At 41.2% G+C, this 25,782-nt stretch overlaps 1 protein-coding gene across 1 annotated transcript; it reads right to left on the bottom strand.

Moving 5' to 3' along the window:
• Positions 1–9,196: 9,196 nt before the first annotated feature.
• Positions 9,197–25,541, bottom strand: ipo4 (importin 4). Its single transcript, XM_061921904.1, has 30 exons — positions 25,137–25,541; positions 24,884–24,970; positions 24,591–24,670; positions 24,462–24,503; positions 24,181–24,310; positions 23,923–24,102; positions 22,466–22,531; positions 22,286–22,387; positions 22,138–22,221; positions 21,903–22,058; positions 21,770–21,823; positions 20,669–20,778; positions 20,463–20,571; positions 20,246–20,375; positions 19,965–20,078; positions 17,547–17,660; positions 17,356–17,479; positions 17,169–17,280; positions 16,977–17,101; positions 16,826–16,903; positions 16,425–16,482; positions 16,235–16,340; positions 15,947–16,140; positions 15,811–15,855; positions 15,326–15,451; positions 13,109–13,335; positions 12,895–13,027; positions 11,458–11,562; positions 11,282–11,351; positions 9,197–9,789 (listed from the first exon to the last, which is right to left on the bottom strand). Exons 1-30 carry the CDS (start codon positions 25,200–25,202, stop codon positions 9,659–9,661), a joined length of 3,258 nt encoding a protein of 1,085 aa, XP_061777888.1. The 5' UTR covers positions 25,203–25,541; the 3' UTR covers positions 9,197–9,658.
• Between the last annotated feature and the right edge of the window lie 241 nt (positions 25,542–25,782).

The following is a 25,782-nucleotide window of genomic DNA, read 5'->3' as shown; positions in this document are numbered from 1 at the left end:
TGGTTCGCCTTGACAGGTAAAAAAACTGAAAGTTAACGTGTGTGATGAGCACACATATTCTCCTCCACTCTCCCTTCAGGCTTGTACTTCATGAAATCACTAAATTAAATTAAATAATATATTAATGTGACTACATAGATAACCAAACGGGATGAGCTCATCCTGGCTAGCAGAATGAAGGCCAATTCTTGGGCATTCTATTCTGCCAAAAGAGGGAAAATATTCTTTCAACATAACTTGCATTGAAACAAAAATATAAGCGCAACACTTTTTTTTTTGCTCCCATTTTTCATGAGTTGAACTCAAATATGTAAAACTTTTACTATATACACCATGTACCTATTCTTCTCAAATATTGTTCACAAAAACTGTCTTAATCTGTTTTAGTGAGCATTTCTTCTTTGCCGAGATAATCCATCCCACCTCAACAGGTGTGGCATATCAAAATGCTGATTAAACAGCATGATTATTGCACAGGTGTGCCTTAGGCTGCCCACAATAAAATGTGAACGTTTTGAGGGAGTGTGCAGTTGACATGCTTACTGCAAGAATGTTTAACAGAGCTGTTGACAGTGAATTGAATGTTAATTTCTCTATTATAAGCAGTCTCCAAAGGCATTTCAGAGAATTTGGCAGTACATCCAACCGGCCTCACAACCGCAGACCACGTGTCCTCACACCCGCCCAGGGCCTGCACATCCATGATTGTCGGAAACCAGCCACCCGGACAGCTACTGCAGCAAGTGGTTTGCATAGAATTTTCAAATAATTTCCGCACACACTGTGAGAAACCGTCTCAGGGATGCTCATCTCCATGCTCGTCCTCCTCATCGGGATCTCGATCTGACTGCAGTTTGTCCCTATAATCGACTTTAGTGGACAAATGCTCACATTCAATGGGAGTCTAGCACGTTGGAGGTAAATGGACGAATCCTTGATTTCACTTTTCAGGGCAGATGACAGAGAGCGTGTGTGGCGTCGTGTGGGAGAGCGGTTTGCTGATGTCAATGTTGAGAATTGAGTGACCCATGATGGATGTGGGGTTATGGTATGAGCAAGTTTATGTTAGGACAACGAACGCAAGTGCATTTTATTGATGGCATTTTTAATGCACAAAGATACCGTGACGAGATCCTGTGGCCCATTGTTGTGCCATTTACCCCAGACCATCACCTCATGTTGCAGCATGACAATGCACAGGCCCATGTTGCAAGGATCTGTACACAATTCCTGGAAGCTAAAAACATCCCAATTCTTGCATGGCCAGCATACTCACTGGACATGCGACCCATTAAGCATGTTTGGGATGCTGTGCATCGGCGTATACGACAACGTGTTCCAGGTCCTGCCAATAGTCAGAAACTTGGCACAGCCATTGAAGAAGAGTAGATTAACATTTCACAGGCTACATTTAATAACCTGATCAACTTCATGTGAAGTAAATGTGTTGCACTGTGTGAGGCAAATGGTGGTCACACCAGATACTGACTGTTTTTTTTAAACCCAATTAAGACCCCAATAAAGTGGCCTTCTCCCTGTGATGTGGCATGGATTATCTTGGCAAAGAAAAAATGCTCACTAACACATATTTTAAACCGATTTTTTAACAATATTTGAGAGGAAAAGGTATTTTGTGTATACAGTAAAAGTTTTACATCGTTTGAGTACGACTCATGAAAACTAGGAGCAAAAACAAAAGTGTTGCGTTTATATTTTTGTTCAGTATTTGTATTCAAACCAGCATACATTTGGAGTTGGAATATTGGAGTTACGCTGTTACTTCACGTGAAATGTCATGAAAACTGCCCAACCAAGTCCTTGTTTAATGTTTACGAGCCACTTTGATATGTTTCTTTTCTGTTTTTGTAAAAAGGCTATACACCAGACTATGACCAGGCCTACAGTGGGTACGGAAAAGTATTCAGACGCCTTTACATTTTTCAATCGGTTTAATTAAAATCAAAAAAAGTTCATTTAATTTCTTGTTAATGTACACTGACCACAAAAAACAAAAAACAAATGCATAAATTTTGCAAATGTATGAGAATTGGAAAAACTCAAAAATCGCATGTATTCATGGTTACTTCCCTAACTAGACTAAAGTGAATGTAGCAATGTACATCCAACCTGATAGAGATTGACAGGAGCTGCAAAAAGGAATGTGCTATACTGCCCAAAAATTATTTGTGTCAAACTTGTGGCATCATATTGAAAAAGACTTGAGGCTGTAAATGCTGCCAAAGGTGCATCAAAAAGTATTAAGCAAAGGGTCGAAATACCTATCTGCATGTGATATTTTAGTTTTTGTCCATTAATACATTTGCAAAAATGTTGACATTTTTTTTCTGTCTAGATGGGGTCTTGAGCGTACATTAGCCGAGTCATACCAAAGACGACAAAAAATGGGACTCATTGCCTCCCTGTTTGGCACTTAGCATCAAAAGTTGGTATTGGGGGTTAAATCACCAAATTATTCGTTAAAGTCCCAACGATTGTCACACACACACTGGGTGAGATGAAATTTGTCCTCTGCATTTTACCCATTCTCATGTACACCCCCTGGGAGGTGAGGGGAGCAGTGAGCAGCAAACTTAAAAATAACCAAAATGAACTTTTTAGATTTTAGCAAACAGCTGCAATGAAACATTGCAAATAATAAATAAATAAATAATAAATGGGTTGTACTTGTATAGCGCTTTTCTACCTTCAAGGTACTCAAAGCGCTTTGACACTACTTCCACATTTACCCATTCACACACACATTCACACACTGATGGAGGGAGCTGCCATGCAAGGCGCCAACCAGCACCCATCAGGAGCAAGGGTGAAGTGTCTTGCTCAGGACACAACAGACGTGACGAGGTTGGTTCTAGGTGGGATTTGAACCAGTGACCCTCGGGTTGCGCACGGCCACTCTTCCACTGCGCCACGAGTGAAACATTTAAAAGGGATCTGAATACTTTCCGTACCCACTGTATTTAACCCACTGGGGACATCAAATTTTATTAATTTGTCAAATTCATTGAGAAAAATGAGTTAAAAAAATTATCCTAAAATATTGCCCTTTAAAAACTTGACTTGTATGTTCTGCTTGGCTTTAATAAATGATAAATGGGTTGTACTTGAATAGCGTTTTTCTACCTTCAAAGTACTCAAAGCGCTTTGACACTAATTCCACATTTACCCATTCACACACACATTCACACACTGATGGAGGGAACTGCCATGCAAGGCGCTAACCAGCACCCATCAGGAGCAAGGGTGAAGTGTCTTGCTCAGGACACAACGGACGTGACGAGGTTGGTACTAGGTGGGGATTGAACCAGGGACCCTGGGTTGCGCACGGCCATTCTTCCACTGGGCCACGCCATCCCTTTGAAAATATTTTTTGAATAGATAATGTGTGGTTTTTAGAAAGAAAAAAAAAATACAAACAGGACATAAAAGTCATCAAATTTTTGAAAGTCGTAAAAAAATGTTTGTGTATATATATCCATCCATTTTCTACCGCTTATTCCCTTTTGGGGTCGCGGGGGGCGCTGGCGCCTATCTCAGCTACAATCGGGCGGAAGGCGGGGTACACCCTGGACAAGTCGCCACCTCATCGCAGAGCCAACACAGATAGACAGACAACATTCACACACTAGGGCCAATTTAGTGTTGCCAATCAACCTATCCCCAGGTGCATGTCTTTGGAAGTGGGAGGAAGCCGGAGTACCCGCAGGGAACCCACACATTCACGGGGAGAACATGCAAACTCCACACAGAAAGATCCAGAGCCTGGATTTGAACCCAGGACTGCAGGACCTTCGTATTGTGAGGCAGACGCACTAACCCCTCTGCCACCGTGAAGCCCTGTGTGTATATATATATATATATATATCTTAGCCCTGCGATGAGGTGCCGACTTGTCCAGGGTGTACGCCGCCTTCCGCCCGATTGTAGCTGGGATAGGCTCCAGCGCCCCCCGCAACCCCAAAGGGAATAAGCGGTAGGAAATGGATGGATGGATATATATATATATATATATATATATATATATATATAGAATTTGGATATGTATGTGTGTGTGTATAGATATATTCATACATACACACACACACATATATATATGTATACACACACATATATATATATATATATATATATACACACACACTATATATATATATATATATATATATATATATATATATATATATATATATATATATATATATATATATATATGTATATATATTTTTTAACCTTTTTGATCAGAATATCACACATTTAAATTAGTAAAAAGTAACCAATGTTATGCAAATGTATAGTAATTGACTGTGACATCATTTGATCAAAGGGCATCTAAGAGGTTTAACATAAAAACACACAATATGTTGAGTCATTTTGTTTTGGGCTCAAGATGATTTAGAGATTCAAGCAGAATAAGTAAAAAATATGAATCGAAAATGTTTGTATACACTTTGAAAAATGAAGGACTTTTATGTCTCCTCTCTGAGCTGCCACCGTATCGTGGTAGAGGAGTTTGCGTTTCCCAATGATCCTAGGAGCTAAGTTGTCCGGGAGCTTTATGCCCCCTGGTAGGGTCTACCAAGGCAAACAGGTTCTAGGTGAGGGATCAGACAAAGAGCAGCTCGAAGACCTCTATGAAGAAGAGAAAACATGGACCCAGATTTCCCTCGCCCGGACGCGGGTCACCGGGGCCCCCCTCTGGAGCCAGGCCCGGGGCACGATGGCGAGCGCCTGGTGGCCGGGCCTGTACCCATGGGGCCCGGCCGGGCACAGCCCGAAGAGGTAACGTGGGTCACCCCTCCAATGGGCTCACCACCCATAGCAGGGGCCATAGAGGTCGGGTGCAATGTGAGCTGGGCGGAAGCCGAAGGCAGGGCACTTGGTGGTCCGATCCTCGGCTACAGAAGCTAGCTCTTGGGACGTGGAACGTCACCTCACTGGGGGGGAAAGAGCCTGAGCTAGTGCGCGAAGTGGAGAAGTTCCGGCTGGATATAGTCGGACTCACTTCGACGCACAGCAAGGGCTCTGGAACCACTTCTCTCGAGAGGGACTGGACCCTCTTCCACTCTGGCGTTGCCTACAGTGAGAGGCGACGGGCTGGGGTGGCAATTCTGGTTGCCCCCCGGCTTAAAGCCTGCACGTTGGAGTTCAACCCGGTGGACGAAAGGGTAGCCTCCCTCCGCCTTCGGGTGGGGGGACGGGTCCTGACTGTTGTTTGTGCTTACGCACCAAACAGCAGTTCAGAGTACCCACCCTTTTTGGGTACACTCGAGGGATACTGGAAAGTGCTCACCCGGGTGATTCCCTTGTCCTACTGGGGGACTTCAACGCTCATGTTGGCAATGACAGTGAAACCTGGAGAGGCGTGATTGGGAAGAATGGCCGCCCGGATCTGAACCCGAGTGGTGTTTTGTTATTGGACTTTTGTGCTAGTCACGGATTGTCCATAACAAACACCATATTCAAACATAAGGGTGTCCATATGTGCACTTGGCACCAGGACACCCTAGGCCGCAGTTCCATGATCGACTTTGTAGTTGTGTCATCGGATTAGCGGCCTTATGTTTTGGACACTCGGGTGAAGAGAGGGGCGGAAATTTCTACCGATCACCACCTGGTTGTGAGTTGGCTGCGATGGTGGGGGAGGATGCCGGACCGACCTGGGAGGCCCAAACGCATTGTGAGGGTCTGCTGGGAACGTCTGACAGAGTCTCCTGTCAGAGAAAGTTTCAATTCCCATCTCCGGAAGAACTTCGAACATGTCACGAGGGAGGTGCTGGACATTGAGTCCGAGTGGACCATGTTCCGCACCTCTTTTGTCGAGGCGGCTGATCGGAGCTGTGGCCGCAGGGTAGTTGGTGCCTGTCGGGGCGGCAATCCTAAAACCCTTTGGTGGACACCAGCGGTGAGGGATGCTGTCAAGCTGAAGAAGGAGTCCTATCGGGTCCTTTTGGCTCATAGGACTCCGGAGGCAGTGGACAGGTACCGACAGGCCAAGCGGTGTGCGGCTTCAGCGGTCGCTGAGGCAAAAACTCAGACATGGGAGGAGTTCGGGGAAGCCATGGAAAATGACTTCCGGACGGCTTTGAAGCGATTCTGGACCACCGTCCGCCGCCTCAGGAAGGGGAAGCAGTGCACTATCAACACCGTGTATGGTGCGGATGGTGTTCTGCTGACCTCAACTGCGGATGTTGTGGATAGGTGGAAGGAATACTTCGAAGACCTCCTCAATCCCACCAACACGTCTTCCTATGAGGAAGCAGTGCCTGGGGAATCTGTGGTGGACTCTCCTATTTCTGGGGCTGAGGTCGCTGAGGTAGTTAAAAAGCTCCTCGGTGGCAAGGCCCCGGGGGTGGACGAGACCCGCCCGGAGTTCCTTAAGGCTCTGGATGCTGTGGGGCTGTCTTGGTTGACAAGACTCTGCAGCATCGCGTGGACATCGGGGGCGGTACCTCTGGATTGGCAGACCGGGGTGGTGGTTCCTCTCTTTAAGAAGGGGGACGGAGGGTGTGTTCCAACTATCGTGGGATCACACTCCTCAGCCTTCCTGGTAAGGTTTATTCAGGTGCACTGGAGAGGAAGCTACGCCGGATAGTCGAACCTCGGATTCAGGAGGAACAGTGTGGTTTTCGTCCTGGTCATGGAACTGTGGACCAGCTCTATACTCTCCGCAGGGTTCTTGAGGGTGCATGGGAGTTTGCCCAACCAGTCTACATGTGCTTTGTGGACTTGGAGAAGGCATTCGACCGTGTCCCTCGGGAAGTCCTGTGGGGAGTGCTCAGAGAGTATGGGGTATCGGACTGTCTTATTGTGGCGGTCCGCTCCCTGTACGATCAGTGCCAGAGCTTGGTCCGCATTGCCGGCAGTAAGTCGAACACATTTCCAGTGAGGGTTGGACTCCGCCAAGGCTGTCCTTTGTCACCGATTCTGTTCATAACTTTTATGGACAGAATTTCTAGGCGCAGTCAAGGCGTTGAGGGGCTCCGGTTTGGTGACCGCAGGATTAGGTCTCTGCTTTTTGCAGATGATGTGGTCCTGATGGCTTCATCTGACCGGGATCTTCAGCTCTCACTGGATCAGTTTGCAGCCGAGTGTGAAGCGACCGGAATGAGAATCAGCACCTCCAAGTCCGAGTCCATGGTTTTCGCCCGGAAAAGGGTGGAGTGCCATCTCCGGGTTGGGGAGGAGACCCTACCCCAAGTGGAGGAGTTCAAGTACCTAGGAGTCTTGTTCACGAGTGAGGGAAGAGTGGATCGTGAGATCGACAGGCGAATCGGTGCGGCGTCTTCAGTAATGCGGACGTTGTACCGATCCGTTGTGGTGAAGAAGCAGCTTAGCCGGAAGGCAAAGCTCTCAATTTACCGGTCGATCTACGTTCCCATCCTCACCTATGGTCATGAGCTTTGGGTCATGACCGAAAGGATAAGATCACGGGTACAAGCGGCCGAAATTAGTTTCCTCCGCCGTGTGGCGGGGCTCTCCCTTAGAGATAGGGTGAGCAGCTCTGCCATCCGGGAGGGACTCAAAGTAAAGCCGCTGCTCCTCGACATCGAGAGGAGCCAGATGAGGTGGTTCGGGCATCTGGTCAGGATGCCCCCCGAACGCCTCCCTAGGGAGGTGTTTAGGGAACGTCCAACCGGTAGGAGGCCACGGGGAAGACCCAGGACACGTTGGGAAGACTATGTCTCCCGGCTGGCCTGGGAACGCCTCGGGATCCCCCGGGAAGAGCTAGACGAAGTGGCTGGGGAGAGGGAAGTCTGGGTTTCCGTGCTTAGGCTGTTGCCCCCGCGACCCGACCTCGGATAAGCGGAAGAAGATGGATGGATGGATGGACTTTTATGTCCTGTTTGGTTTTTCGTGCATTATCAAATAGCGACCAGAACCTATGAAATAATCGGACATTTACATTTTTTAAGATTGCATGAAAAACACATGTATAATTGAGTGACAACAAAATGATGGCTAAAATACAATGGAATATGACTGAAAGACAAAATGGGTTAAAGAGCTTTACAAAATTGATTTTCATTGTGGCTTTTTGATGTATGGCTCCCATTTCTAAAATAAAAATTGGGTCGCAAATGGTCCGCAGGACACACTTAGGACACTTGGTCCTAAGGGGTCATACGATTTTTTTTTCTATATTTAAAACACTTCCTTGTGGTCTACATAACATTTAATGGTGGTTCTTTGGTCGAAATCTTACATAGATTGGTTTACAGACCACCTTTAAGCCGCTTTCTGACTGTCTCTTGAGGATGCACCATTTTGTGGTAGGTGCCTCCACTTCGACAGCGTTTTCTTCCCGTTTTTAGCGCTTCCGAACATTGTCTACTGACAGATAAAAGTACGAGCCAATCTTTCCCACAGCAAGGGGATAGAGAAAAAGGAAGAACGTATTGACTACAACAATGGACTCGGACAAAGCTCTTTGGGTAAAACTTGACCATATATGGAGGTATCCACTAACGCCACCAGTTGGAAAAACGTCCCAGGTTAGGCAAATTCCTAACGGCTCTTTTAGAGGAAGTATGATGGAAGGCAAGATTGTTTTATAAATATCTCTGCCATGCCTCCAATGTTTGATTTCACATTTCCAGGACTTATGCAAAACCCAAATACACAGAAAAGGTAACAGGAAAGAATAGTTGGTTTTCCATGATAGATCCCCTTTTGTGTATATATTTTTTTCAAATCTGGTCCATGGAAAAAATACCAGTATAAAGTGTACCCAAGTATCTTATTTTGTTGTTTACTAAACCACAAGTGTGAATGTAGCCTATGTGACACATGCTCATAACTGCTGCAAGGACTTCACACTAACCATCAAAGGAGCTAAATTATTAATCATCAGCCCTGCAGAGGTGGGTGCAGGCTGAGTAAGTGAGGTATCGAGGGATTAAGAAACTAAAGGAAGAACCACACTTTCTTTCAGAGATGGAGGCTTCTTGCAAGACTGTGCATGAGAAGCTTCAGAGGGACATCTCCATGTTGTTGACAATCGGAACTTGCCCTTATTTAGATACCATTTTGTCTAACAATGAGTCTAATAATGGTGTCAGATGTCACACCACGGCTTCTACTGGTAATTGCTATTTCACCCTGGAAACACAGAAGCTCAAGTATGGTCACAGCTTGAGGCAATCCTCTTCCATTTCCAATCAAAACACCATCAAACAAGTTGAGAAAATGTGTGTTTATTCATGTTACTAATTGGAACACAGGGTGTTGGGTTTAATTCAGACATCTACATCATAATATGTCACTATGACTGAAGAGGCTTCTTTTCTCATCCGACCCTTAACACTGAACTAAAGATCTGAGATGTTGTGACATAATTCATATCCAAGCCTTCTGTATTTACTAGAATATAATGTAATAAAAAGCAAACTTGCCCAAAATTTGGGTATTGCATTCCTTATAGAAAATGTAGTTTGGTAGTTAAATAGCACTTACAGAGGTGATTAAATAATTTTTCATAAATGTGGTGGCTGATGTGACAGTTTAGAGGTAATGCTTATCGTAATAAAACAAATACATTAGTGGCACAAACTTCTGTTGTCAAGTTATACTCTATACTTGGGGGGGAGGTTCTTCCGCTGGTATAAAATGGAACTGAAAATGTTAACTTTTGCTGTAGGAATTAAGAGCTACCAATGACCGCGCTGAGATGAGCCTGCTGCTCTGGTGGAAGAGACGTCGCAGCTCCTTGGAAGTCCGCTGCGTGCTGCTGAGCGATTTGCTTCAAAAACGCTGCCAGCATTCGCTGCGTATCTACCCGATAAACAGAGCCAGAGTTGAGAAAGCTTTGAATGCATCCATAGAGCGTCAAAAGTTTAGAGAGAATGGTGTCTTTTTATGCAACCAAACAACATTGAATTGCAACCAAAATATGTTTTAACAACTAAAATATTGGATTCGAAATCACTAAAAATTGGACATGAAAAAAAACAAAAAACTAAAGTTTTGGGACTTCAAATCTCTTATTGAGGGTTGCAAATCCTTTTTTGTGGGTTGCAAATCTATGTTTTTTTTGTCTGCGAATCCTTTTTTGGTTACAAACCCTTATAATGGTTATGACTCAACTTCCATCTCTTGGACGGTGGCTCTTTGAAACAAAACGTTACGAAACCTTTTTATTGGCCAGTATCACCCACTGCTAATCTTTTGTATTTTCCCTATAAATGTGTTAAAGGTGGAAATAGCAAACAGTCTCGCCAATATGTTCATTCTTGGACACTGAAAAATAAAAAGACTTGTAACCCGATTCCACAGGACGCGTCTTGGCTGCACTGTGTAATGCCGGCAGACTCTTTCCGATTTTATTCCAAGGCAATGTGTCCATTTCCGCGGCCTCCGGATCCATGCGTTAAATATACGCAGAGCTTCTACTTGTTCTCTTCGCCGCAACACGGCGGATCAATTCAGCTAAAATCTGCTTGTGTGGGATAGGAAGTCATGCACACACGCAAAACACATCTTATCAGTTACTTTAAAAACAAAATAGTCCGTCTTCAAGGTGGATCGTATTTTACACTTTTAAATGTCCTAGTGGGCGAGGACGGACATGAAGTAAACTTGTCACTGGTTTTCAGAGGTAATTTCACCTTGTTGATCAAATTGCTGATTCTGAAGGTCCAAAATTAAAGAATCATTAACATAATCATAATCATTAATGTTACTTTTGTGTCGTTGTTAACTACAAAAAAAATAAAGTCGTTGTCCTGCAATGGAAAACTGTTGTCGTTTTCAGTAGTCAAGTCAAGGTGGCCACAGACCCGCCTGCCTGTAGATATTAAGGGATGGCAATGCTCAAGACGTTCTCCGGCGTTTACTTCAATGTTTATTTTATCACATGATTATGCCAGATTCACAAGATCTCGTAAAAGTCTGTGCTATTTCGGTGCATGGCAGAGCTATAACACAACAGCAGTGCCGTAACAGAACGGACAGCAGATGGCGCTGCCGGTCCGCGGCGATTATGCAACATGGAAGTGATACCTCCTGTGGAAATCAGGGGCAATAAAACATTCAATAAATGGCCCCCTCCTCCCAAGATTGAAGTTGATTTGTAATCCAACAAAAAAATAATTTGGAACCAAAATAACAGGATTTGTTATTTAAAAAAATATTTTCAAAAAAGAAAAAAATGGTTGCAAAAATATTTTTGGGGTTACAACTTGTTTTTGTGGCTTTGAATGTTTTTTGTTTGGTAGCATAAATAGACACAAATGTCTCTCCATGCAAACGCAGCTGCAACGTTTACCTTCATCAACCTCTTTGTTGCCGAGCACGTGACAGGTTGAGCTGATTATTGGTTTCATTAGCGTCACCATCTGGAAGGAACCAAAGATTAGGTATTCATGCCCAAACTACAGCTAGTTAATGGCCTTTTTGCCCAATAAATAAGCGTTCGGAGCAAAAAAAGTGAGCATGTGCTACCAGAGCAGGACTGTGTGAGTACAGCAAGGCCAGGCAGCTATACACCGTCTGGTTCTCTTCCAAGTCCTCTTTCAGAGGAAGACGAGCCACCAGAGCTGGGACAACCTGTCAGAGAAGACAGAGTAGAATTTTAATATTTAAAACTGGGAGTCAGGTAAGTCGAGAACAGAGATAGGGGGACTAGGAGAGCTGGAATTATCAATTTATGGTTATTCTTACTTTATAAACACATTGGCTATTACAGTCTAAATACCATCATAAATTGCTCATATGTTTTTAAGGACCAACAGTGGATCCTCGCCTATTGTTTGGCATTTGCTCTTCCACATACTAGCAGATTTATTTTCTCTGCTTTAAATTCTAAATAGGTTTGACGGTGGATGATAAAAGTGCTGCAGTCATCCAGCAGAGGGAGTTGTTTCACATATAATTCCCTCAATACTTACCACAATAGCTGTATTAACCTCAACTTGAGTGTTTTGAGAGCCGTCTACTGGCTAATTGTTATGTACAAGTTGCAAGCAAGACCTTTAGTTAAAAGCATTTCCCGCTGTTAGTTGTAGTCTGGTCTTACTAGCTAGCATTAGTTTATAGCTTGAGAGCGACATAACTTTGTTTTTCCAACCATGGGAAGGAAGAAAGTGAGTGTTAAGGACAGTGCTGGAAAAAAAGTGGATGATACTTATTGAATTAAAGAAAGAAATCATCAAAAATATGACCGAGCGTGGAGCCAACTTGGTGAAGCCATTCGAACCATACCTCTGCTAATATGCTCCATACCAAAGCAGAATGAGTCTAATGCCAGCCAAGAATGTTAAAATAATATCTAAATGGCAGGCATGTATTCATTAAAATGTGGAGAAGCTGCTGATGGTGTGTTTGACGCAGAAGCAGCTGAAAGGAGATACCGTAGAAGTCTACTCTCCAAGATATGTGCTGTACATTAACACATTTTTTTCCTTAAACAACTGTAGTTGTTTGTAGTACATTTTATTGTATAGTTTTTATACGATATTTATTTAAAAGGTTGTTTTGCTTTTAAAAGGCATGTTATCTGTTAAAACTACAGTTTTTTAAGGCTGTCCAGTGCCGTTTTGTTTTTCATTGGGAGACTAATATACAAGTGTTTTGAGTTAAGAGCTCTGTCACAAAACTAATTACGCTCATAAGTTGAGTTACTACTGTACTGCAATACTGTATGCCTGTAGTTGTTTGTTAAAAGCATTTAATAAAACTGATAAATAACATAGGATTTAGAGAATACAAAATTTGCATTTGCAAATTGGCATTTTTTTGCCATTTCCAGAGGGTCTTGGAGCTTAAGCCCCACAAATATATTTTGTACTGCAAACACGCAAGTCAAATTTTATATAAATATTATATTGTAAAAATAGTAGTTGCTCCAGTCTAGAGGCTATGCGTGGGATGCAACGTCACCTGCTCCAGCGGGACTATGTCTATGTTGCTGAGGATCATCCTGCAAAGGGCAGCACACAAGTTGTCGATCACCCTGCGGTCGGACTCTTTGGACAGCAGGTTGGAAAAGACCGACAGCATCATGGGGTAATCCCTGAGGAAGACTCCACTAAGGAAGACACTTTCAGAGGACATAACATTGCAGCTAACCATCCACCAATCATAAAAAGGATACGGGATGAGGGTAGGACCACCTGCTTGGGCAAGACATCCCAGTCCGAACACGCTGTTGTTGCGGACCTCTGCATCGCCGTCCTTCACTCCGGCTACAAAGACTGGGAGAAGTCTTTTGGAGAGTCTGCCAGCCAGTCCTTGACCTCCAGGAGAGCTGATAAGAGCCTGAAGAATTTCCCCAAGTGTGCCGATAGAGAAGGACTTTTCTGCCACGGTACATGATACTTTCTTTGAAGAACAAACAAAAAGTGTATATAAAATTTACATTAGAAGTAAAATTGATTTGAAAATGTAATTAAATATTGATTTATTATATTGTATTGAGTAGGGATGGGTAACTTTCACATTTGAATTGACCTGGGAATCAATACAAATATTCTATATTTTTGGGTGTGTTTAAATGTGTTTAAAGGGCATATATATATATATATATATATATATATATATATATATATATATATATATATATATATATATATATATATTTATTTGCAAATACTATAATATTATACATAGAAGTCTTTACATGTAGTTGGAATTCCAAGGTATGAGATAACAGTAGTATATAGTTTATGGCGTGTTGCCTTGGCCAGGAAGTAGTCTTTGCCCTTATGTTGACTGTGCCAGTATTGTCCTTTGTTAAGCCCTATAAAGTGTTAATACTTTAAATATTGTACATATTACACACAAGCTTTTGGATTGTAATGTGAATCTTATTTGTAGTTAGCAAATGGGGAGGTGTTAAAATCACCATGTAAAACAGTTGATGTTAATCTTCAGCATGTTTGCTTGTTTACCGGCCAGGTGCTTGAGCGGCTGCCGAGTTTGCAAATGGACGTGACATCACGGGTAGCAAAAGATATTTAAATGCAGCATTGTTTGACTCTACATTAATCGTTTCCCGCTCGTACCGACAAACTTCGGCTGGAAACCATACAAGTACCAAATTCAGTACCATTCCCTAGCATTAAAGGGGAACATTATCACAATTTCTGAAGGGTTAAAACCAATAAAAATCAGTTCCCAGTGGCTTACTTTATTTTTTTAAGTTTTTCTCAAAATTTTACCCATCACGCAATATCCCGAAAAACGGCTTAAGAGTGCTTGATTTAACCGTTGTTATATCCCCCCGTCCATTATCCTGTGACGTCACAGCGTGACCACACAGAAACAAACATGGCGGATAGCACAGAAAGGTATAGCGATATTAGCTCGGATTCAGACTCGGATTTCAGCGCCATAAGCGCTTCAACAGATTACGCATGTATTGAAACAGATGGTTGGAGTGTGGAGGCAGGTAGCCAAAACGAAATTAAAGAAGAAACAGAAGCTTTTGAGCCATATCACGACAGACAGCGGCACGGCAGGAAGCGCGGACGAATTCGGCGATCGCCTTCTAACCAACGATTGCTATGTGTTTGTTTGGCATTAAATTTGGGTGGAGGGAAAGGCTGGATGCAAATATAGCTACAAATGAGGCATAATGATACTATATGTACATACAGCTAGTCTAAATAACATCTTCAATCGATTAGCTTGCAGTCATGCCGTGACCAAATATGTCTGATTAGCGCACTCCACATAAGTCAATAACATCAACAAAACTCACCTTTGTGATTTCGTTGACTTTATCGTTGGAAATGCATCTGCTTTGAGTGTCGCAGGATATCCACACATTCTTGCCATCTCTGTCGTAGCATAGCTGTCGTCGGTAAAGTGTGCAGAACAAACGAGGGACTTTCGCATCTTTTGACCTCTGGTACAACTTGAATCTGTCTCTGTTGGTGTTGTTACACCCTCCGACAACACACCGACGAGGCATGATGTCTCCAAGGTACGGGAAAACAGTCGAAAAAATGGAAAATAACAGAGCTGATTTGACTTGGTGCGTGTAATAAGATTGAGAAAATGGCGGATTGCTTCATGTTGTGACGTCACAGGTGAAAGGTCATCGCTCCGACAGGCGAACAATTGAAAGGCGTTTAAATCGCCAAATTCACCCTTTTAGAGTTCGGAAATCGGTTAAAAAAACATATGGTCTTTTTTCTGCAACATCTAGGTATATATTGACGTTTACATAGGTCTGGTGATAATGTTCCCCTTTAAGTAGCCAAATGTTGCAATTCTGATTCAATAGTTATTTTCACAGTTTTCCTCTTTGCCATCCCCTTACCTTTCTGTGTTGGCATTACAAAAAAAAAAGTCAGTCCAGACTCACAGTTTTGATCATGATGAGAGGCAGCAAGTCATTGAGGAAAGGAGCGAAGCTGTCCGCCGGCACGTAGGCGGCTAGTAAGGGGATGCCTTCACCCGCAAACTCTTGGAGCATGGCGTCGTACTCCGCCTGAGCCAGATAGCACATGAACAGATTAGTCACATCAGCAGGAAGTGTTACGTTAGATGATACTAAAAGGTTAAATCAGTGATCCTTAAAGTTTTGTACGGGCTCCATCTAGTGGTACGACAAATAATCACTTAATTAAATATTCAAACAGTGTTACTGTTCAAACAGTGTGTAATGTTACAGTGGCGAAAAAACACTTTGCTTTATTTTTAATGAATACTTAGGCCTACTACACTCCTGGGTTTCAATGTTGGTCATTATGGTGGTACTTGGAGAACAAAGTGTTTTCTGAGGTGGTAATTGGTGAAAAAAGTTTGAGAATCATTGTGTTAAATGTTATTAGTTGATATGTGGTCAACCTGTTGCTCTTCATCATCAGCATCATCACTGTCCTGACATGCTGTCTGTACAGAGATGAAAAATAATATTTACAATTGACATTGCAGCACAATAACTTTATCTTGTGTAATTTACTGATGGCAGTCTTCTCCTCACCTTCTTCTTAAGTACATCGCGGATAACATGGCTGATCTCCTTGAGGCGCGTGGGGTCCTTGAAAGCCTCCTCCTTACAGGACTTTAGGACAGCATTCATAGTTTCCAGGATTGCCATCACAACTTGGCGCTCGGGCTCTGAGCGCACCGTCTCCAAGAAGCATGGCAGCACCACATCTAGCATCTTCAGTAAAGCTTGATAAAAGGATGTGATTTTTAAATACTCGCTTTCTTGGCCCTTTTTTTTATCTTTATGGTTTACGGTATGAGTAGTATGCACATGTGGTACCTTGTTGGTTAAATTCACTGGGATTCTCTTTCCACACTTTGTGCTGTGCTCTGCAGAACTGGCCCAGGGCCCCAAACGCTGCTCGGCGAACATCCTCATGTGGATACTGGACAAGATAGGTATTTTTAAAAGCATGAATGAATAGTTCAAGTTAACAAAAGTAAGAGGTGACACTGCATTTGCCACTTACGTCTCTTAACTCGAAAACTTGCTGAAAGCTCGACTCCAGGAAGGGCTGGAAAACAAGACTTAAAAGGAAAACCTCAACATTAATTAAAAATCAAAACTAGAGATGTGGCATTTAGGTATGCAGTCGAGGTTGGAGATTGATAAATTCAAGCATATCTATAAAAGCGATAATTTTGGGTAAAACATGCATATTCTTTTTCAATAATACTTTCAATGTCAGTGAAATAACTTCCTGAAAAAATAAAGGATAATAATTAATTGATGTATGGTGTATATTAGTCTTTTAGGACATTAGACATCTGAATTTCCCCCAGGGAACAATAAAGTACTTTCTATTCTATTCTATTCCAAAATGCAGTACATTGCATTTCTGTTGTCAGTGCTATAGTTTAAACATCATACCCGGTGTTGAAGGCAAGCTCTCCCAGCGCATCACAGGCATCCTCTTTCTCGTCAATGAAGGCGTTCTCCACACTGAACCTGGCACATAAAAAGAAGACTGAGCAACTGTTGATATTTTATACATTTTTTAGGACTTTTGTTCAATATGTACCCTGCAACATCGTGGATATCCGTCTCGGGCTCCTCTTCCAGAAATTCTTCTTTTTCCTCTTCCTTGGCATCGTCGTCATCGTCGTCGTCCAGCAGGACAAACGTCTTGTCCTCCCCGATGTGTGCCTGCAAACAGCAAACCGTAATCTCAGATTCAGCTTTTTCAACATTTATTATGTTGGACGCTTCATACTGTGATGCCTTCATTGGACTTAAGGGCAAGTAGCATGATGGTTGTAATGGGAGGGAGGTGAGGAGTTAGACACTCAGGGCTGACTGTAGACACAGCTGAATACAGACTGTACCTGATGGAGACAAGAAGTCTATTATATCCAATGTCTGAAACTGGGAGAGGGTGTTAAGCAACAACATTAACGTACGTGCAGCGTCTTAGGTCGGGGTCATCTATAGAGTCTGTGAGTTTCAGGCCCAGTTGAACGCACTCAGCAGCAAGAGGGCTGAAGACATCTTTGCCAATGGTCCGTGCAAGCACAGAGAGAGTGTCTACAAACAACAAAATACTATTAAATGCAAATAAAAACTGAATACCGCTATTGTGGAGTCCACCTACCCAAAGATTGGGTTTGCAGAGCCCTCATTTCCTCTGTGGTGGTGGTCAGGAAGCCCTTTAGGCTTTCAATCACTGGAGGGAAGTAAGGAACCAGCAGCTCCTTGGCAGCATTGGCTGGTGAGAAACAAAATGCTAGGTGAACACCAAAGAGCTTTAGTGTTCCCCATACATTCGTTAATTTTTAGTAGCCCGCTACCAATTATTTTACTACTGGTTTACCCTCACTTGTAGACACATTTAATGGGATGGATTCTTAATGTAGCTTGTTGTTACAACTCTGTACAGAAGTAACTCTGCTTCTAAACACACATTATAAGCACCTGGTCTGCCAGAGCATAAAAAAACATTGCAGGAGGAATCAGTACTCCCAACTTAGCTTATCTTATATTCAGCGACTATTCTGTTTTTCCCAAAAAGCGACTGGTGAAAAATCCAGCGACTTTTTCTGGGTATTGGAGAGTTCAACATGGAAGAGAGTCTCTCTCTTCTCAACAAGCAGCTGCTGCTGCCCACCCCCGTTTGTCACTATTTTGCCCACTTTTTGTCCCCTATAAAGTCCGTAAAAATTACATGCACGGGTCAATACCTACTATGCAAATTACCCTATGACATAATACCATGCATCACTCACCGCCACATTTATAATGCATTCCTGTGGGTTTCAGAACATAGGAAGGGGAGGATGAGAATGAAAAAGACTGTATGCCGTGTTACAGACACTGTCATATTAAATTTTCTATATTTTGTTAAATTTGTGAATGAACACAAGCGCCTGTGTAAATATTAAACGTTTAAATGTGTACACCTGCAGCCTATAGACATGTCTGGCCTATATGTCCACAAATTTGGCCAAAAATTAAGTGGGCATGACTTATAAATTAGGTGTGCTCTAAAGTCAGGAAATTATGGTAAAAAAGTTTCAAATACAAAATACTTAGCTTCATAATCATCATCAAACTGCATGCCGGTCAGTTGTGACCCACTGCCAATCTTTGGTTAATTCTAAAAATTTAAAAAATTAAAAAGCTAACCTGGGGAAAAAACGCAAAAAGGCCGAAAGGGGAACTGCACTTTTTTGGGAATTTTGCCTATCGTTCACAATCATTATGAAAGACATGACAACGGATGGATTTTTGTTTATTGCATTCTAAATATTAAATAATAGTAAATAAAAGTTTGCTTACAGCAGAGCCAATGAGAGCTGCACTATTCCACAACAATCTAAGAAATAACTATTCAAAAAGCACAAAACATACTCAATTTACATTTTATGACTTGAATATTAACTAAGCAATAGTGATGTTATTATAAGAATTAAGGCAGAAAAACTATAGCGGCCCCGTGATCACTTCCAGGTCTCCCTATGTTTACATCATCGAGTGGTCTGCTGTTTCCTCACTTCCTTGCTTTCTTTAAGTTTATTGTAGATCATAAAGGAATCAATAAAGTACTATCTATCTAAATCATGCCTCTCACCTGCACAGAAGAAGTCGGAGTAGGTATTCCGACAAGTTGGTACACTTTTGACAGCTATTTAGGACCCAAAACTGATGAGGACGACGCGTGAAGACGCTTGGTCTCCCTTCCCTTTTCTTTGTGTGGCTTATGAGTCATTCATCGTCTCAAGGGGAAAATCTTAACATTGTAGCAGTCGGCCTCATAATGACAGCAGTTATTGAACAGTAAATTATGTTTTATTATGTTTGTTGGCTCTCATAAAGTCTGCAGTGAGTGATAATCAGTGAAGAAAAAAAAGCAAACATTGTGATGCGTTTTCAATTTGATGCGCTGCACAACTTTAAAATGATCAAAATTCGTAAATTTTAAATGTTATATTAAATGTGCCCGTTACTACATTACATATACATTTACAACATGTATATAGAACCATAATGGAGGTGTTTGGACGTTTTTTAAGGGCTTTGTTGGCAGACCTGTACAGCTCCCATAGGCTCCACTGTAAACAGAATTTTGATTGCATTTATTTAATATTTTGTATGCAAAAAAAAAAACTGTCGTCAAGTCTTTCATAATGATTGTGAACAATAGGCAACATTAAAAAAAATTCCAGTTCCCTTTTAATGTATGGACAAAAGCTTGAAATGTGGATGTTATTTTTTTCTGGAACTTCAAAGCATATTGGATTGGTTTTAGAGTTTTTATTTTTGTTTTTTTACATAATAAAACGTTTCTAAATAATCCCTTATTCCTGCTGTACAATATTGGGCAGTATTTTACAGTATATGTGCCACAATGTGATTTTATTTTTGCATGTCCAGGGTGTACCCCAGCTTCTGCCCATGTGCAGCTGGGATAGGCTCAAGCTCCTCCCTCAACCCAGTAAGGGAAAAGCGGTAGAAATGGATGAATGGAAAAACTCTGCCTTCAAAGTTTTTGTATTTTATTCAGTAAACTCACCTATGGCGCCAATGGCAGACACAGTGAGCTCTTTGATTTTCAAGCTGTCCGAGCTGTTGAGGGCAGACAACATCGTGTCCATCAGTGTGGGAAGGTAGGGTTCAATTTCTGCTCCTGGTTCACGCACACACAAAAAAAGTAAATACTGTATATATTTTCATAAAATAATTTCCTAAATCTAAGAGCCCCTCTTTCAAATTCTCAGCACTTTACTCCCAAATTGGCATATATGAAAGTTAATAGGTTGATCAACATGGTGGAAAGTTTTTTTTCTAGCTTACCCAAGTTCTCCAAAAAGTTCTCCAGCGCGTAAAAAGCCTTAGTGACATGGCCAACTTTGGCCTGGTTCAAGGAGGAAAGGTAGCCCAGCAGCAAAGGCATCAACTCTTCACAATATTTACTAACCTCTGGCTGATAAAAACAGAAACATGTTAAAACACTAACATATTAAAACTTTTTAAAAAAAAGTTAACGGTGCTCTAAATTAAAAGGCATCACCTGTAAATGTTCAGAGAACTGTCCCAAGGCAAAGAGGGCGGCGCTGCGCACCACCTGATTATTATCAGAAAGACTTTGGCAAACTGTCTGCAGCACTGACGACAGCATCCTGCAATAGCATTGATATTAACACACAAGTACATGCATTCACATCATGTTTAATATACCATCCCTCATAAACTTATATTTAAGAGAAATAGTCCTACTTGGTGCGTATATGATCTGCACATCCTTCAGCCAGCACAGCGAGACACATGAGGCCCCCCTTCCTCTGATAGGGATCATCACTGGCAAAGCAGGTCTGAGTCAGTGGCATCTATGAATGAAACAAGTTAGCATCAAACAAGACAGCTACTAATTTTCTCATAAGATACAGCAAAGAGCACACAGAAAAGCAGAGCGGCCGTGCCAGTAACCTGAGAGTTCCTGCATGGTTAGATCCCCGGCTTTCGCCATTAAAGTCACGTCCATTGTGTCCTTGAGCATGACACTTCCCCCTTGCTCCTAATGAGTCATGGTTAGGGCCTTACATGTCCGCTCACATCGTCAGTGTGTGAATGGGTGAATGTGGTAATACCATCAAAGCCCTTTGAGTAGCTTGAAGATAGTAAAGTGCTATACCCATTTACCATTTAATTGTCTAGCTACAACAGTGACCTTCTGGTCAGCAGGTATAAACTTCTAGACCCCAAATATAAGACAGCCACACTTTTTGTGTAAAATTACAGCAAAGAACATGAGGAAATGACAAGTATAAAAAAATAAAAGTTGGTGTTTCTGCAAAATAACAGCCTGTTTAATTACAGCAAAGAGCAGAGAAAATTCAAGTTATATAAGAGAAAAGTCACTGTCTTGGCCTGTGCATGTATAAATCTCTAAAAGCCAAATATATAGGGACACTTATTTTCCTCTAAAATTACAGCTAGGAGCTGACAATAATGATAAATATATAAGAGAAATGTCACTGTCTTGGCAATGCAATTACTTTTTAGACCCTAAATATAAGACGGATAATCTTTTTCAACATAAAAAAAAGAAAAGGTGCTGTCAGTCTGTTGGTTTGCATGTATAAACTTCTCAAAGCCACATATAACAACCATTCTTTTGCTCTGACATTTCAGCAATAAAGCAGGCGAAAATCTCAAATGTATAAGAGAAAAAGTGCAATGTCCTGTTGATTTGCCTGTTTAAACTCCGAAATCCCAAAAATAAAGACAACCAAAAATGTTCGGATTCTTTTTTAGAGAAAAATGCATATTTTATTCTGCTCTAATGAAGACATCAGAAATGTATTCAAAATCACATACCAGATGTTGGAAGAGCTTCTCTGGAGGCATACGGAGCGCCATAGTGTCAATAATCTATGAATTGACAAACAAATGAAAGCATTAATATGTTTTATTAAAATAGACTTGGTAGCAACACATACACTTTTCAAACCTGAGCAGCACAATGTTTGGGACTGTCATTGTCTGTGCCGTCTCCATCTTCATCTTCCGCATCTTCCGGGTCCTCCTCTCCAGGCGGTGGCGCTGCAGTCAAAATGGGGAAGATGACCTGCAGAATTGGAAGCAGCAGTTTCTGCTTCAGCACCGCCTACAGTGAAGAAAAATATACCCAAAATCTTTTTTAACAAATTCATATAAGCATCGTTGCAGTTGACGTCTGACCAAACCTTGCTCTTTAACTTGATGAGGAAGGAAATGCAAGAGAGAGCTTTAACTCGCAGGGAGTCAGTCAGTGTGGGGTCACTGCCCACCTAGCAAGGAAAACACATTCAAAGTTAAGCCTCAAATTCCTGCAAATGAAGACAAAGTGCTTACTTCTAAGCAGAAGCCAACCACGTCGGCAACGTGAGGCACAATGATGGACACCTCGCTCTCCATCAGCTCGTTGAACACCTCCATGGCGTCGCTGGCTTGGCTCTAAGGGAATGCAGGACACAGCATGGCCGTGGTAAAGAAACGTCAATAAATAGACACACAGAGCATTAACGGCTATACCTGATCGGCTTTAATGAGATGTTTTAGAGCTTCGATCACACTGGGGATGATGGCGCGCATTTGGTTCTGAAAAAAAGCAAATTGCATTTATTATTTATAACCACAAACATTATTCTAATGATAATCATACACAAGAGCTGTATGAAAAATGTGTTATAGAGCTGTTGTTTGAAACATATGTTGTACATAAACAGGGCATCTAAGTTGCAGTCAAGTTATTATGCATTACTAAAATTAACAAAATTTCAAGCAGACGGAAAATAATAGCGGATTAAGCCAATAAATTGAGTTTCAAAGAAAAAAGATTGCTCTCTTGTTCCAAAGTTGCATTTTTTTTTTTAAAATGGCTATAGTCTTTCTTTCCCCTCACCTCCCAGAATTGATCAAGGGTGATGGGTCAAATGCAGAGAATAATTTCGCCACATCTAGTATGTGTGTGACAATAATTGGTACTTTAACTTTCACTTTATCACATTTATTTTAATTTTATAATACATAAAAACAATATTTTAGAAACTATGCTAATATTGAGTCTTCATCCAAAACATTTTTTTTAAAGTTAAAATTAAATGGAAAAAAAAAAGAAATATAATTAAATTAAAATAAAATTTGGATAAATTGAATATATTTTAATAATGACAACTATTTTTGAATTCTGATAATGCTATTAGTCAGTCATAACAAATTTAAATTTATTTTAAAAATAAAATACAATTTACATAAAATTAAGAACTGGAGTAAAATAAAATACAATTTATATTGAACTATAGCAGTTTGTTGTATTCTATTTAGTTAAAGACAAGTTAATGTTTTTGAATTCTGATTATGCTTTTATTCAGTCTTCATTCCAATTTTTATTTAATTAAAAATCGACATTAATATAAAATTTAAAAAAGTGAAACAAAATTATATTCAAATAAAAATTTGATTGTAATATATTGAATTTGTTTAATTTTATTTTACAGATAAATGAATATTTGATAAAACTAAAATACAATAGAAACTAAAATGAAGTAAACTATATATTAAATCAAATTACAATAGTACGTTTTATTCCATTTTAGTAATAGCAATAAATATTTAAAAATTTGTGATAGTGCATTATTCAGTCTTCATCACAAATTTGTATTAAATTAATTAAAAACAATAAGAATAACATTGAAATAAATTTAGAAAATTATATCAACTCAGATTGAGATCCGATAAAATTAATACAAATATAATTTGACTTATCTTATTTTAGGGAAGACAAGTAAATAACCTAAATTGCAGTTTCACAAACTCTAAGAAAAAATATCATACATTAATCCAAAAATAAGGACAATCATTTTTCTTCTCTTACTGTAAAATTATTTAGAAAAAAAAAATTAAAAATTAAGTTCACCATACACAATAATTTCAATCCCAATACAAATTTAGATGTAATGTTGTGTACTAAAAATACAACATAGTCTCACCATGTGTTCTGTGCCCGTGTAGGTCGTTATGGCGGTGAGGGTGAGGATGCAGTAGTAGAGGGCAGTGGGATTGTTGTGGTCCTTCAGCACGGTGCTGAAGAGCTTCAACAGCTGGCAGTAGTGAGGCTGGAAAGGCTCAGGGTTGGACTCGATCACCTTGTTAAGAAGCAGGAGTCCGACCTGCATGCGGGGGAGAGGTGTTTTTGTCTTGTACCCGAACCATGTGTATTTAGAGGTTTTGTCAGAATGGTGCTTAACCTGTCTGTCATGCGGGTCAACACTCTTGGTAGATTTATTGAGGAGCTCCAGCAGGGCGGGCCAGCTGTCGGGCGTCTCGTGTTTGACCATGACCGCGCACAATTGAGACAGCGAGTGCTGCACTGTGTGTCTGCAACACAAAACATTAAAAGTTAAATGACAATCAACGATTTTATGCTTTTGTCACAATAATACTGAAAGGGAAGTGTGATCATTTTGTGGGTGCAAGTCAACCCAATGAAGTGTCCATTCCTGTATATGAAATGTTTGGTATAGCTTACTCTGTCTCTTGCATGAACGCCTGCAACACCACCACCTTGAGGCTGCATAGAGAAAGTAGACAAATGTGTCACCAACTCGCCTTAAAATCAACAAGTCTTTCCAGCGACATCATCATCTAAACAGCGGACCTTTCTCTGTCAGCTGGGCTTATCTTTATCCACCGTTTCTTCACTCTCAGCCTCAGCATCACCGCAGCCGACTGACGGACCTGGGAGAGGCAAATTGGTTGATTGATTGATTGAGACTTTTATTAGTAGATTGCACAGTACAGAACATATTCCGTACAATTGACCACTAAATGGTAACACATACGTTTTTCAACTTAAGTCGGGGTCCACGTTAATCAATTCATGATTATGAGAGGCATATTTTGGACATGGCACATAAGTGCCACTGGTTATAATTACTTTCCAGCACATACCTGAGTGTTTTGGGAGCCACTCATGACAGCACAAAGGGCAGGGATGATGCCTGGGTCTTTAAAGGCATGCTTCAGCTGGATTGTGGCCTAAAAAGAGTGTAAACAACACAGATCAATGCATATAAAGGAGAGCATACATATGTATGTGTATATATGTATGTATGTATATATATATACATATGTGTGTGTATGTATATATGTATGAAGCTATCTTATGTTAGCCATTTGTAAAAGTAAGACTTTTATGTCTTACCTGCTGAATAACGGCGTTGTCAGGCTGTGTCATTTGGAGGAGGATCTGCTCAAGTTCTTCTGTCATTGTCAAGACTGAAGGTTGGGTTGAATACCCCCAAAAAGCAAAAAATATTTATAATATAACTGAATATACTTAAGTTATGTTCTCTTGGTGTGGCTCACAGAGAGGCGAGTCTCCAGTAGCTACAAGCTATCAAAGGAAACGATGGGTTTATATCACTTGGCTGTTACTTAGTTCGTTGTTAGGCGGATTTCAATGAATTGGTGGTGTTGAAAAGGTGAGTTTGACAAGTTAGGAAGCGATGTTTGCAAAGCTTTAGCCTCAGCTGACAGACAGCATGCAGGAGAGACCCAGCCTGCAGTGCAACGTGAGCGGCGTTAAAGGAACAGGAGGCTTTGTTACACGCATAGAACTAAACAGCGCCCCCAGCTGGCTTGGAGTTCTATGTACAACACTATGAACCGCTTCTCTATTTAATCTTTGTTTCTTTGACATTATTAACCGAATCTTAGCGCAGGGGTCGGGAACCTTTTTGGCTGAGAGAGCCATGAAAGTCAAATATTTTGAAATGTATTTCCGTGAGAGCCGTATAGTATTTTTAACACTGAATACAACTGTCAGGATCAAACACTGATGACATCCA

This window comes from Nerophis ophidion, linkage group LG15 (genome assembly GCF_033978795.1).
Source record: "Nerophis ophidion isolate RoL-2023_Sa linkage group LG15, RoL_Noph_v1.0, whole genome shotgun sequence".
Taxonomy (NCBI): Eukaryota; Metazoa; Chordata; class Actinopteri; order Syngnathiformes; family Syngnathidae; genus Nerophis; species Nerophis ophidion.
Note: the sequence above shows the minus strand (reverse complement) of the source record. Positions and strands in the feature narration are given on the sequence as shown.

Coding starts and splice junctions, on each gene's coding strand:
- ipo4 (XM_061921904.1), bottom strand. CDS start 25,202: ATGACAGAAGAACTTGAGCAGATCCTCCTCCAAATGACACAGCCTGAC. Junction 20,376..20,462: donor AGTTCTCTGAACATTTACAG/GTGATGCCTTTT, acceptor TGTTTTTATCAG/CCAGAGGTTAGTAAATATTG. Junction 11,352..11,457: donor ACTCACACAGTCCTGCTCTG/GTAGCACATGCT, acceptor GGTTCCTTCCAG/ATGGTGACGCTAATGAAACC.